Genomic DNA, 15274 nt, shown 5'->3' on the forward strand with positions numbered 1-15274 from the left:
TTCAGAAAAAAATGTTTATTTTTCTGCTTTGATATGTAAGTAACACAAAATATTGCAGTCACTAACGCCACGGAATGAACACAGATCATTAATCAACACTATCAACACACGCCTCTAATTAAGACACACAATGTCAGATTCACTCAATACCTGGTTTTAACGGAGTAAGGTATACTATATAAACACTTCTAGCACTTCTCCACTTATGTCATGTCATTTTTTATGTAACTTACAAGGAATATTTCGAAGAAAAAAAAAGAAATACGTCATTGCTTCATAATATCTTTAAAAAAAATGTTTTTTTTGTACAAAAATTACAAATAACTATTGACAAAAACATAACCCAATTGAAATAACCTTTCCCTTTTGTATTTAATAAACTGTTTGATAGAAATTGTTTGTTTCTTATCATGGACAAAAACGCCAATTTTATAACAGTTTCCTATGGGTAATAATATCCAAAAAAGTTACCCACTTACCAACTTTACAGAACATCACTATCGGATCAAATGCCATATTTTATATGCTAAATAAAAAGTTTAATAATATATTTCCTATTCCTAAATCCCTGCATAGAAAATTGCAGCGCCTGGTGTTTAGACTAGATATTCACGGAGTATCCTCAGTTACCTGTAAACATTCAAGCATTACATGAAATGCGCTCCCGCTGACAGGCAGGGATAAGGTGTGGCAGTTATAATCCAAACTGTTTATTCCAGACAGTTAAATTACCAACACAGATTTAAAAATCAGGTTACTTAAAACTAACCCCTAACGTACAGCATGATTACTAAAAACAAAAAAGAAAACAGAAAAAACAAGAGCTATTTCAAAAACACAATATACCCCCTCCCCTGGAAGCAATTGCAACTGCAAATAACTGAAACATTTGCAAAGAAAATGAACGGAAAAACTACAAATAATTGAAATTTTTCTAAGTCCAACTCTGTCAAAAAATGCTTGATTGTAAAATTAAACTTGACCAAAATATTATTTTGAATAATCTGTTTACCAAATTCCATTTCAATTGTGCATCCTCTGCGAAGAAAATAAACGGAAACTGCAAATAATTGAAAGTTTTCTACATCCAAGGGGCATAACTCTGATGAAAATTGCTTGACCGTACCCAAAATCAAACTTTACCTGGATATTATCATGATCGACCTGTATACTAAATTTCATTTCAATATGTGCATCCTCTGCAAAGAAAATGAACGGAAATTGTTGTGAACAAACCGACAGACAGCAGCAAAGCAATATGCCCTCCCTTCTTCGAAGAGGGGCATAAATAAAAAACAAATGTTGATCAATTGAAGTAATGTACCGGTACTCAAAGTTAGGAAACAAATATACAATATAACATTGTAAAGATGACAAAAATAATGCACATTTTTGGTGATGAACATGTAAAAATACTCAAGGTACTACCATTAACTATGAGCAATGCTTATTGAGTGAGCCTATATATCAGGGAGTTAACACTCAAGATGTGAGCCTATTATCTGAAAGTAATACTTAGGCGAGTCTATATGATTGTACAGTTGATCAGACTCTAACTACTTCATATTTAATTAATAATAAAACAACATAATAGATTTTACATGTATATCTAAACATTTTACATTTCAGTTGAGCCTCTAATTCCACTACTCTCTGAGAGGTTGACCCAGTCTGTGTTGTATATCCAAGAGAAGTACTGAGCAATAATTGTTATGGATCAGTTAGTGGTCTCAGAAATAAATTTTTTTCGTTGTTTCGTAAAGAGTAGATTTGAGAAAACCACTGAAATGTTGATTTAGTGTTGATATCCAGCCTATTTATGTGAAAAAAAAACTCCATAGAGAGCCTATTACTGTGTGAAAAGTGATCAGCAAGGTAGAGCCAAATGCCACATAAAAATGGGCCTACAAAAAGTTGCTACATGGATCTGTATCCATTTTGGACAATATTTTGACATTCTGACAATGTGGGCAAGTTATCCAACCTGTTACCTGTAAATACTAAATATTAGTCTAGGTCATCTTTAATTAGAACTATTAATATTTATGTGGTAAAAATGTTTTCAAATAAACCTGTAGGTTTATAACAAATTCTTCATACACTTAATATGAGTTCCATTGTTGTTCAGATATAAGCTTGATACGAGGTAAATGGCCGATTTTGATCAAAGCTTTGATTGATAATCACATATTTACTTGTAAAGCATTTGATTGAAGCCTTTAAAAACAAAACGAAATATACACATTTCAATATCAGAAGCTGTACTGTTTGATTTGGAGGACAAAAAAACATGTTGCTACCAAGGAAACCAAGCACAGAATAAAATGACACATGCTTTTTGAAAAGAAGAAACCAAAATTCTGGGTTTAAATGTTTTCCACAAATTTTAAATTTGTAAGCTCTATCATTATACATGTAAGTTTCAAGAACCTAGTTATCCTGAGAGCATTCAATATATCTATTAATAAAGTATATTTTTCCTTTGAAGATAAGTCCATCAAATAACTCATTACATCATATCATCAAAATAATTGTTTGTACCTTCACAACTTACAAATAAATACACCCAAACCTACCAAGATTTTCAGGACATTTGAACTGGATAGACTTTCTTCCCTGAGTTTGATTATATTCCATGACATTTGATCTTAGTCTTCTCTAATTCTACCATCAATAAGAACCTAGTCATTCCACCTTTGGACATTTCTAGCATAAAAAAACTGCTGTAAAAAATCTCCTTTTCTCTCTTGGAACGAAAAACTCCAGAACAGCTTTCTGTTCTTTGACATAAGTAAACAACTCAACATCAAAAATACAACTAATACTAGACATAACAGTCAAACTCACATTCACATCAACTCATAAACAACCAATTAATAACTAATTATGACAAGTTTGTCATCAGAACTGTATAGGTCTGTTGCGTCACACACAAAGATACGGTTCAGCATTCACAACCTCTCACATCAGGAACTAACTACTGCGACTTCTCCGTTCTCTCCTTCGTGTCCAATTTCTTTTTTGGATGTAAATATGTAAAGTAAACAATCACACCTATTGCACTCAGGTGAATCCAGAAAAAAAGAGACCTGAAATATAGACATATATATCATAAAGTACTCTACTCTTACAAAACCTGACAAAAATTACTTATGGTGCTGTATTTTTAAAAATCTGGGCTATTATGTTACCTTTTCTCTTTAATAAACAGTTTTAGCTACCTCCACACTCACTGATAAAGCCTAACAATTGAAGCCTTACCAAAACTTTTGGTTTATCTGACGTGTGTTATTCATTTATATAAAGTAAATGCAAAGAGCCTTACTAATATTTTCAAAAGTCAGAACTAATTTTAGTGTTTTTTATGATTGCAGATCCCTAGTTATTAAAATTTTGGAAAAAACTTCCAATTTAACAAATATCATGGCTTAAAAATAAAGTATTATTTCTATGACATTCACTAGACTTAAAATTTAGTCAACATATAAAACTAAGGAAACCTATTAGCAGTATAAATAGGGTCACCATACTTTGTTCCACTTTTCTTACCATAATAAAGTTAAACATGGAACTAATTCAAGCAGGCAGAAATTGGAGGCCAGGTAGACATTGGTGAATCTCGTATAGAAGAAGGTGCCGGCATCATACACGGCCTTCTTGTCCGGGGAATCCAGGAAATATGGCCGGACGTTTCTCCTCATCTGAAAGAGTCCGCAGAGTTTTACTGAATATGGATACAAGGTCTGTTTTGGCAGAGACAAGATAATTCTAATTTTGGACAAAACCATAATAAAGAGGACTGAATTGTCATGCATGGCCAATTTTTGACTGTATTAATCTCATTTAGAAGTAGACCTCTATAAAGATATAGGAAAATACTCAAATTTAAAAGCTGAAATATTTGGATCATTATTTTCGTTACTAAATAATACATCATAGCAAGACAAACCATATTTAAAAAGTTTAAGGTTGATCTGTGGGTATTTCATTGACTAATCAGCCTCCTTTATCAGCAAATTACCATAAATTTGTACATGTACATGTGAATGTAAGTTCATTGTCATTAATCTAAAACAAGGCTACAAAGAATGAACTCAAGCATGGATGAGTTCAACATGCAAATGTAAAATGGGGGTCTATCTGCAGTGAGCAATTGGTCTGTATTCCCATATTGAGGAAGAATGTCAGTTAATAACAATATTATTACCTACATAGAGTGTAAACAAATTTCTTAAATAAAGGCACAGAATTACATCAGAATTTGTATATACTTACCAGGCGGGCTGCCACGGTGCATAGTGCAGCCCCCGTGAAACATATATAGTACCCCGGGTAGAACCCATGCCACAGGGCACTGACCATAAAGGTTGACACGGTCCGGTACTTGGGGGGCACCCGGTCATAGATCACTCGCCGCAACCAGACCAAGGTCGTGATGTTCCAACAATCTATGTTCACTTTGAGGCTGTTTGATACCTACAAGTAACAAGAAATGCAAATAGAAAATGAGAATCGTAAAGTTTACATAAACTTTTTTGTTTTTTTTATAATATCTCAATAAAAAATCACTTTCTAACCGTCAATAACAATTCTTCAACATATTTCCTACATATTCAAAGCCCCAAAATTAAAATATAAAGCTAAACAAATAAATAGCTATAATATAAGGTATACTTTACTCACATAAAATGTCAGATCAGAACGATCAATACTGCATTATGTACAAGTTTAATTTTTATCATTTTATATACTGGAAAACTATGACATTTTTCAAAATTTCTAACAATACATACCTCTAGCTCATAAATTTTGACATTATTAAGAAGATCCCACTTGGCATTCCCTTTGTCATCATAACCATTAAACCCAAGACCAGCGGCGTTATTCACTGCTTCACCTTTGATAAAATTATTGTATACACAATTATCTTACAACAAACCGTCAATCACATGGTTAAACTGAGCATTTGACTTAATTTAGGTATTTTTTCACCTGCGACAAAAATTATTGAAATGTATATTACACAATTATGATACAGCAAACCTTGAATCAGGCGAGTTAAATTTAACATATGATTTTTTTTAGCTGTTTTGATTGGACGGAACTGACCTAGTTTCCAAGCACAGTAATACTTCCCACGAACTAGAGAGACACAGATCAACACGTACAGGTTCCGATACACCCAGTTTGTTCCGTACAGGAATTCCTCATCTACAAGTCAACAGAGACAAAGTTTATAGTCAGAAAATAGGCTATTGGTGTAGACTTTACTTTCTTGGTATATAACCCGTCTAATATGACAAATAGTTTCTTTGAATACAAAAGCCAAAACCAAGTTCATGAGGATGAGAATTAGTGGATAAGGGTGATCAACACAATCCACAAACATTGAACTATCATGAACAACAATGACCCCTCGAACACTGAACCATCATAAACAACGACTCCACTGTATGAGACCAGCTCCCACCTGTCATATAGTTCACAGGAATGAAGAGTGGAGCCAGCACCATCACCGCTCCCGATATCGCGGCTACCACCAGCTTCTCTCTGACCGCTGCCTGTAATAACAAGAGACCTTCTTCCATGATAAGAACCTACTGAGACTACTGCTCTCTGTTTTATATGTACCTGTACTGGATATCAACATTTAACCAATCTGCAACAGGTTTACCTTCTATTATCAAATGTACCTCAAGAGGTAAGTGCAGAATCCAATTTAAAGTCATTCTTCCATTTACCAGGTAATTTCTTTTACTTGATTTTTTTGTTACATTCATACAACATCTAACAATATTTCAAAGCATTACTGTGAAAGATCAGAAGTCATGACCATTTTTTTAATCAATTTTCAGACAGTTTTAATTTTAAACTGATGAGTTAACCATAACAGGCTATTAGTTATAGCAGCCTTGATTTACACAAGGACAAACCTCTGGGTTTGGCTCTGTTGGAGTTTTATCCTGGAAGGAAAAAAAAAGAAAACTTATAAAGACTCATTCTTTCCAAGTCCATGTGTACAAAATTCTTTTGTCAATCAAGATTATTCTAAAATATGCACACAGGGAAGGCGAGCGTTTGTTAAAAGTCATAAAGTCACATTTTACATTTACAGAATAAAAGTACACAGTCATACTGGAGATTCGTAGGATCCGTCGCTGCCCTCGATAAACTTGATGTAGTCGTTGAAGAACACAGTGGGTCCAACCATGACGTTGTGGAAACTGAAGAGGTAGCTGAAGTACTCCAGGACCGTGGGAGTCTTTCTGAAGTCAGCAAAATTAAGATTTTTTAACTAAAAACTAAGATGCTTAAAAGAAGATCTCTATATAAAAACATAGGAAAAAAACAAATTTAGAATTTATCAATATTTTTTCTTTACTAAACAATACTTTATAGCTGAACAAATCATATCTTAAAAAAATTGTGAAGTAGATTTGATGGTGAATTTGTTGACCATCTCGCCAACTAAAACCATGGTACTGCGTTATCTCAAACTTGATTAGGGGCATTTGGAGCCAAAATAAACTTTGAGATATCTGACAATTCATGATATCAAGGATAAGAAACCATGCTTGGGACTTCTGACCCACTTCAATACATCAAAGACTTTTTATGGCAATTGAAAAATTAATGTACTATGTTAATATTGATGCATTTTTTAAGTGATACATGTACAAGTACGGTAGTACATATATAAAGGTTTTCCAGAGATTAATACACTTTTATAAGAAGCAACTAATATCAATTCTTATGATTTCAGTTTTCATGATGAGAAATGAAATAGTCAACTAAAAATTACTTTATTTTCATTATCTTCTGATCTGGATTCAAGTCCTGGTCTTTTTTCTGCATCCCATCATGCATTGCAAAAGCAATGCTGGTCACCTTCTGAGTCAAAATCATCAAAGGACTGAAAGAAGAAAAAGCGAAAGATAAATGCAAACTAAAAACTCAATTACCACAAGGAAAACTTTTTAACAATGTGTCTTTTCTTTGCCTTAATCAAGTATCTGTAATTAAAATTTGACTATTCAGAATGGCCAATATCTGGGAAATGTTGACAAAATATCAGAGGAGAAGACAGTTTATTCTACATTTATACTGATATAATATAATCTATACAAATTAGCAGTGCATAAAAAGAAACACTTTATGCTAATCTTTTAAATGAGGAAAACAAGAGAATCATCTTCAAGTTGGTTCGAAGGAAAGCTATTTTTAGATTTTAAAAAACATCTATTATATAATAAATCTCAATGCATAGAAACCGTTTAAGCTATGGGAAGATCAGATAACTGCCCTTGATAAACAGGATGAATGAAGAAAGCAAGAGAATGACAAGGTCTTACTTATGTTATTCCTTGTTATTGGTTATAAATATTGTATTAAAGTAGACCTAATACAAACCCTGTAATATCCAGTGAATATCCTCCATAGTCGTAGTACTGGCGATATATATGCATGATACAGAGGTAGCCCATTCCAAAGATAAAGACCAGGACATGGAACTTGTCGCGTGGAGCGTGGAGAATCAGAGCGTAACACAGCCACCCCATCAGCACCACATGGATCACCTGACTGGAACAGACCAACAGGAAATGTGGAGCACACATTATCTAATGTCATTAATTGAGATTTCACATAGGCATTTCAATAGTGTGTATGATATATCATACCAATAATTGATAAATATCAGAATGACGCTAAAAACAAACCTGCCTAGAACCTGATTGATATAGATGTCTGACAATATTAGATATCCAAACAGACACTGCTAGATATCCAGACATATACTGCTAGATATCCAGATTGACACTTTTAGATATCCAGACTGACACTGCTATATATCCATACATTTACTGCTAGATATCCAGACTGACACTGTTAGATATCCAGACATATACTATTAGATATCGAGACTGACACTACTAGATATCCAGATTGACACTGCTAGATATCCAAACTGACACTACTTGATATCCAGATTGACACCACTAGATATCCAGACATATACTACTAGATATCCAGACATATACTGCTAGATATCCAGACAAACAGGCTAGATCAATATATCAGACTTTCAATGCTAGATATCCAGACTGATACTGCTAGATAGCTGGACATAGAAATGTTAGACTGACAGATATCTGACTGACATTTCTAGATATCACTTTCAATGATAGATATCCAGACTGATGCATAAACATCACAGAATATCAGAGCTACATAACTATATCTCAAGATTATTACTTTAAGATTTCAGATCATAATAGCAACATATGACAGATAGAAGCAAGTATCAAACTTTCAGAGCATATACATAAGACATTCAAACAAATTTTTAGTTATACCTACTCAGCTAGATGTCTGAGAAGGATAAGTTGACATCAGACTTTATGACCAGACATTATTTTTGAACCAGGAGATTTCAGATTTCCACAGCCACTCAGATATAAAATATATTAGAAGCAGAAAACAGATGTTACAGCTGGATATTTAAGACAAATGCAATTTGTTAAGATATGCATAAATCAGACTATAGTGTAAAGCCAGATATCAAATAAATACTTGAATTATTACATTAGTTAACAGAAAAATCATGAGAGAGCATGACATTGATGATGCCCATACCAAATTCTTCTGATGCTATTGTGAAATAAACCATCCTGAACTTTGGTTCCATCACATGCACTTAATATTCTGTTAAATCCACATTAGTACTTCTACAAAATAATTGGGTGGCTGGTTGAGGTAACCAGCACAGATATAATTTATCAATGGCTAAATGCACTTTAAGTTGAGGTAACCATGGGTATCATTTATCAATGGCTGAATGCACTTTTAGGTGAGGTAACCACATAATTATATAATTTATCAATGGCTGAATGCACTTTCAGTTGAGGTAACCACATATATAATTTATCAATGGCTGAATGCACTTTGTAGTGAGGTAACCACATATATAATTTATCAAAGGCTGAATGCACTTTTAGGTGAGGTAACCACATATATAATTTATCAATGGCTGAATGCACTTTGCGGTGAGGTAACCACATATATAATTTATCAATGGCTGAATGCACTTTAAGTTGAGGTAACCACAGATATCATTAATTTTATCAATGGCTGAATACACACTGAGAGTACACTTTAGTACTTCTAAAAACAAACTGTACTTTGGAGTTGTTAGACAGTTAGTAGATGAAGTAAAAGAGATGTGTTCCAACCATTAATACACACAGTGGCACAGTACGTATATCTCGATTACTGACAACAAAGGCTAAGTCATTGTAATCTATACACTGGTCAGCCATGAAATATATAACAACATGTACTAATGCCAAAGATTTTCCAAATTTCTAATGAAATTAACTGTACGATGTTACATATAGGTACACACGCATGATAAACTAGCAGCCAAACTGAGTTAAACTTACTTCTATCTGGTGTTATTTGAAGATATGACAGCTACTGGAGGTAAAATGAATTACTATAATTCTGTGTTATGTGTACAAAGTAAAGATATAAGACTAGTCACTATTTTGTTGTGTTTATGATAGCTTAATCTACTATAGTACTGGGTACATAGGCCGGTAACTTACTATCCAAAGCAGAAAAAGGTCAGGAGGAAGCCGACGGCCATCTCCAGGGCGTGGCGATGCACCACGCTGATCTTCTGGGGCGACCAGTTCTTCCTGAAGTAGAAACCCAGGAACAGGGCGGTCAGCTGACATACCAGGAAGTTGATCTAAAGAAAACAGATAGTAACGTTATAAGAAGCTGACATTCCAGAGAGAAATGATCTAAAACAAGAAACATAGTCAATCATATTTCCTGAAAAAATATGCAAATAAAATTATATAAATCAAAACTAAAAGTGAAACTTTGGTGAATTAGAAATCAACTACTTTGCATTAAAATCTTTTCATTTAATATAATGATATAAATAAGAATTCCCATTGAAATCAAATAATTCAATACAGTGTTTCACATGAAATGAATAATCAAATAAGATGAAACAGGACCCACAGCAGTGCTGTAGGAAATGTATATATATTTATATATATACAGGCACTATCAATTAGATCACTTGCCATCTGTTGTATAGAAATGGATTAATTCCAATTAGATTGCAGATTAAAATTCATAGGATAATTTGTTTTATGTACGGTATATTTTTTTTATTGGTTTTAACAATTTGAAAATTGTTGCATTAATTGTTTCAAATTATCTAACCAAAGCACTAGCTGAAAATACTACTTAGCAATTCACATGACTTTTTCTGAATGTCAACTGCAAACAAATATTTGCATCTTCTTCATGTGCAAAAAAAGTAACATTACTGATATCATAGATATAAATAGATGATTTTATATAATATATAGAATAATAGGAATGGTGAATAAACATGATAAAGGTACACTCATTAATAGGGCTGGGACGATTCCTTACTTAGCCGATTCAGTACATATCACGATACATGAGATGCGATACGATACATATCACAATACATTGCAACTAAAGCATCAATCTGTCGATGTATTACCGCATGTCCAAAGTTATTTTGATATATTTAAAATGAGCGTTGCACAATTTACAAATTACTTAAGTGTCATATACACTACTTTTTCAAAAACAAGTAATCCAAAAGTTGTCCACACTCCAGATTTAGCTTCCTAACAGTTTTGACAACTTTACGAGGTTTTCTGCCATCTTTGTACTTTCATATTAGGCGCACAGACTAAAAATAGCTGATATATGAAGCTCGGATATTTTTGGAAAATAAAAAAAAGTTCGCTTGGTATCGTTGTATTAATGGTAAATGTATCGATCCAAATATCGTCAAAATAAATACCGTGATGCACCGGTGCAACGGTGGATCGTCCCATCCCTACTCATTAAAAGAGTGGCACCTGATTTGGTACTTCAAACTGATTTACATTTTAGTGTGTTCATAACATAACCTCAGTTATATTAAATATTTCAATGTTACTCTACTTGAACTGAATCTAATTTCCCATTAAACCTCTGACCTACAGTAACACAGTCAGTTAATACATCTACTTGAAAGAAATCTGATTTCTTATTGAATCTCTGACCCAAAGTAACATGAGTTGAATTCTCCTTGATCTCTCATCCTTGTACTCGGGGCTACAGTGAAGGTCTCGTGGACAATAGCCCCGAACTTGTTCATTAATTCACAAGTATCCAGTGTACGACAAACAAGAGAACTGATCCTGGTGTCAAAACCTCATTTCTCATTGACATGCACTTCATTAAAACGGCATACTACTGCATGTGATCTATCAAAAGGGCACATGATATATTTAGTGCCATATTTAAAGGTTTTATGTTTCATCCACACATCATAAAGCTTCACCTCCAATGTGCATTACATACAAGTCAACAGGAAGCGGTGCCACTTTTAAAACATTGATCAGGACTTCAGCTAATTCAGGACAGCATGTAATACAATCTACCTCAGGTCAACTTACTACTGGTGAATTCAGGTGACTATTGATTCCATTGTGAAGATCTGATGTTTAATTTTCCATGTATATATATGTATATATGTATTTGTCAGAAAATATACTTGGGTTCCTTAAAAACAATGCATTATAACTACTGCACTGTGGTGACGATGACGATGATGATGATGATGATGATAAGGTAGTTGTAATTAAATAATCCAATGTTACTATTAATTTAATGTCTTACTTCTAAATATGCCACAAGTTTGCCTCTAAAATTCTGGAAATGGATCCAAATGTTACTTAATTCTGAAATATTTGTTCAGTGGGGGGGGGGGGGGGGGGGGGGGGGGGGGGGGGGGGATGGGGAACCAAAAAATATTTGGACAATGATTACACTTTGAAAGATATTGAAAAAACTTCAAGAGATTGAATTTTGAGCTATCAAGTGTGACATATAGCTCCTGAAACATTTTGGATGGATGACCTGGGAGTAACAGTTACATATGTCTTAAAAAGTTGCATTTAACGGCGTGCAATAAAAAGGTGCTAGGTTTGAACTGGTTAATCCTATCTTTGAAGTGTAAGAAGTATTTGATTCCAAAAAATTTCTTGGATATTTTACATGTTTTACTACAGATATTGTCACTTTACTTTACTTGCCTCTAAAGTTCTATTAATCATCATCACAAGCCCTCTAAACTAAAGTGTTACTGTTCTAAACTGAAATGTTAAAATGGCGACTCTCGATATTGACGTGAATTTAACATACTTCATTTTCCAAGGTCGGTTAGCACGTGTAAGAGAAAGTCTGGGGCAGGTCAAGTGATGATATCAGTAGTAGCTTGAATAATTAATGGCACTAATGTTTTTCATAAAATTTGTGTTCAAATAAGGTTAATCAGCCAAAACCTAGCAAATTTTTGTACACAGTAAATTGCAACTTTAAACATGCACAGTTCTAACTGTAGCTACCAAGTTGTTCATCCGAATTTATTTACACCGGGAGCTACACACCTACAGCTGAAACAAAAAACCAGGGGGCTCATATCATATTTAGTTATGTGCTTGTACACATTAATGACTGTCCTCAATCTAATGGTAGCAACGTCATCCTGGTAATTATGGTAAACAGCAATTATAGAACATAACGACGTCAGCTCGATGCATGTTTGCATCATTGAGGACATTGGACTTGCATGCACTGCATTCATGCACATGCCTCTGAATTTCTATCAATAAGCTGATAATGTAGGGAAAGGAGAAATATATATATACCCTACCTATTTGGATAGGGTATATATCTCTCTTTTCCTCTACCTTTAACAGCTTATTTACAGAAATTCAGAGGCCTGTGATTCCTGCATGTTTATCGACATGATAAAACGAATGTTGATTAAAATAACATCTAGTAGACTAAAATTTTTAAAACCGTCGCTGAGCAGCAATGGTAAAAGAAGGTTATTTTTTCTGTAACAAACTGAGTGACATTCAACTGACATTAAATCTCACCTGATCTAGAGGTAATCCAATGACAGTCAGAGGCTGTAACAGCCCGGAGCCCATGTAGAACTCTCCTCGGTGCACCATGTCGCCTAGAGTAACGATATCAACTACAGGATATGATCTGGTCAAAGTACACCACAAACAAACTCGTCGTCACTCACACCACACGCCTAATTATTTATTTCCCGGCATTCCAATACTAAGATGGCCATGTAAACAAAGATAAGGAATAATGTGAACAACGACCCCGATAGCTGCTTTTTTAGCTCACCTGGCCACACTCCCGCGTCCCAGCAAACAAAATTATTCCCCGGATCTCTGTGAAAAAAATCTGGATCCGCGCAAGACTTTTGACCTCAGTCTCACTTTTCTCCAGATATGCCATTTCATTCTGTAAAAATGAAACAGACCCTGGCCTGTCTAAGTTTGATGGCCCCTGGGCCTGAATTAGAGTTAAATTTGGCCCCCATAATTCGCCATTTTTTGAGTGTAAATTGTTAACTAATTTTTTAGAGGAGTTGATATAAAATATATTTTTCATCTATTTATTTGAACTACGTTAAAAGTCTGGTTTTCTTCATTAAAACGTAACAAACACGTACTATACCCTACTTTTTTAACCGTGGAAAAATATTTTAATGCAGAAATATCTGTCTATCTAAAGATTAAAAAAAACAACAACAAAACATTGGCATGGATTGTTTCACCTGATTTTTTTTTCAGAAAGGGAACGAAATTAATTTGTAATTTTGGATTCATTATGTAAATAAATTGGTATGAATTTTATGAACCTTCATTTATTTACCGTGATCTCCAAATTTCATATTGTTTTCAATTCATGTGCCGGATCTAGAGCATGGGCGCTCCCCAGCTAATTTAGTAAATGACGAACGATATCTATTTATATATGTCTACCCTCTACATTGATTTTATAGTATAGATGGTAGACATAAATATCGTTCGTCATTTAAAAATTATCTGGTAAGCGCCTATGATCTAGAGGGACTAAAGGTTCTGTGATCTCTTAGCTTCCCATAAAGGGTCCCTGTAATACATGTAGATATGCAATGCAGGTATTCACATATTGACAATTTATATATGTAATAAATTCAATGTTTAAAGTAACGTATTAAATCATAATTTACATATGTTGATTAAGTTCGGTGCTTGAGTTACTGTACATGTAAATTATTAAATTACCGCAATTTTTCAACGTTATCATCCGGGCTTGCTGCAATACAAAATCTCCGTAGACATCACATTTTTTAGCATTGTATCGAAACCCGATAAGCTAACGGGGGCGTTTCGACTAAGAAATCTTGGAAATTGTTCATACTTTTGAATGAACATCGTTTGAACCCTGAGGTATTTATGAATATCAAGCAATTAAGCCAAATGTAAATCCAAAATATCTTGGGACAGAGTATAATAGTAAAATCACTCATAGGCCATTGCTTAGAAAGTCATATAGTCTGATTACAGCATCTAGATCTCAGTTCACTTAGAAGTGAACCATTCTACATGTAAATTAAGAGGCTGTCCTCGGGCAGTCTAAATGAGCAGTATAGTAAATGACGATATTCCAATAGGACACATTCTGCTTGATTTCTAAAAGTCATATCACTTTGGATTTATACATCTAAGTACATGTATATAAATTTTAGTTCCAATTATCTTTAGTTTTGATATCAATTTTAAATTGAAATCAATTACATTACTTACGTTCAAATTCTATAAGAATTAAATGCCCACATGAATTAAAGAATAGCATTTCCTACCATGATTATGACTACTTATTACTTACTTATACGGTAATATGTCGGTAAGACAAACAAATGACAAAGGTGCCATGTTTTTTCCCCCGGAGAAGGATGAAAACATAAAATAAAAACTTAACTTTTTAATGTATACCGTAATCTTAATCTTTTTTTTACATGACACCTATAACATGCAACAAAATAATAAGTGGTTTTATTTTTTTTGGGGGGGGGGGGGGGGGGGGGGCTAAAAGGGGGCTACAATTTACATCGGGCTTGGGGTTCACACACATTTTCGAAATCTCCAGTGAAAGGAGGTAATGGAGTAGAAGAGGAACGAAATCGATAAATTTCATTCATCTTCTCTATGAAAAACAGACAAATGGCGGAATAAGGTAGGTAATCAAATGAAAAGTCTTCTTAACGTGTCAGGACATTCGATAGTCAATATTTAAGAGTGTAGTAACTTGTAATCGTTTAAAATGTAATGCTGTAGGTGCCTTTGCATTGAGCTGTTGAGTGATTACGCAAGGTGCA

At 33.9% G+C, this 15274-nt stretch overlaps 2 protein-coding genes across 8 annotated transcripts in view; one reads left to right on the forward strand and one right to left on the reverse strand.

Annotated features, from left to right (window-relative positions):
• On the reverse strand, positions 1 to 13202 carry LOC105320528 (lysophospholipid acyltransferase 2). Of its 4 annotated transcripts, XM_011418484.4 has the most exons (12): positions 12987 to 13202; positions 9606 to 9751; positions 7411 to 7581; positions 6803 to 6913; positions 6137 to 6266; positions 5934 to 5963; positions 5471 to 5561; positions 5110 to 5211; positions 4794 to 4897; positions 4276 to 4476; positions 3550 to 3701; positions 1 to 3089 (listed from the first exon to the last, which is right to left on the reverse strand). In XM_011418484.4, the coding sequence occupies exons 1-12, from the start codon at positions 13062 to 13064 to the stop codon at positions 2978 to 2980; spliced, it is 1428 nt and encodes a 475-aa protein (XP_011416786.2). In that variant the 5' UTR covers positions 13065 to 13202; the 3' UTR covers positions 1 to 2977. The 4 variants fall into 4 exon arrangements, with proteins under 4 accessions (XP_011416786.2, XP_034313687.2, XP_034313696.2 ...); XM_034457796.2 differs by lacking the exons at positions 9606 to 9751; positions 12987 to 13202 and adding an exon at positions 8635 to 8709; XM_034457805.2 differs by lacking the exons at positions 9606 to 9751; positions 12987 to 13202 and adding an exon at positions 8355 to 8599.
• LOC105320530 (protein PHTF2) overlaps positions 11380 to 15274 on the forward strand; it is a 21681-nt gene continuing 17786 nt past the window's right edge. For 3 of the 4 annotated variants that reach the window (XM_066085634.1, XM_066085639.1, XM_066085640.1), the window contains exon 1: positions 14995 to 15132. The gene's annotated coding sequence lies outside the window, so the exon portion shown is untranslated. Of the gene's footprint in view, positions 11514 to 14994; positions 15133 to 15274 lie in introns of those variants that run through there. The other variant, XM_066085636.1, reaches the window with a different exon arrangement.

Source organism: Magallana gigas, chromosome 5, assembly GCF_963853765.1.
Source record: "Magallana gigas chromosome 5, xbMagGiga1.1, whole genome shotgun sequence".
NCBI lineage: Eukaryota > Metazoa > Mollusca > Bivalvia > Ostreida > Ostreidae > Magallana > Magallana gigas.

What these genes read in the sequence shown, in the direction of transcription:
- LOC105320528 (XM_011418484.4), bottom strand. Translation starts at nt 13,064, where the DNA reads ATGGTGCACCGAGGAGAGTTCTACATGGGCTCCGGGCTGTTACAGCCT. An exon ending in TTGGATTACCTCTAGATCAG is followed by an intron (nt 9,752 to 12,986) that starts GTGAGATTTAAT and finishes TGTTTTCTTTAG; the next exon opens with ATCAACTTCCTGGTATGTCA. An exon ending in TTACTGTGCTTGGAAACTAG is followed by an intron (nt 4,898 to 5,109) that starts GTCAGTTCCGTC and finishes ATTTTATCAAAG; the next exon opens with GTGAAGCAGTGAATAACGCC.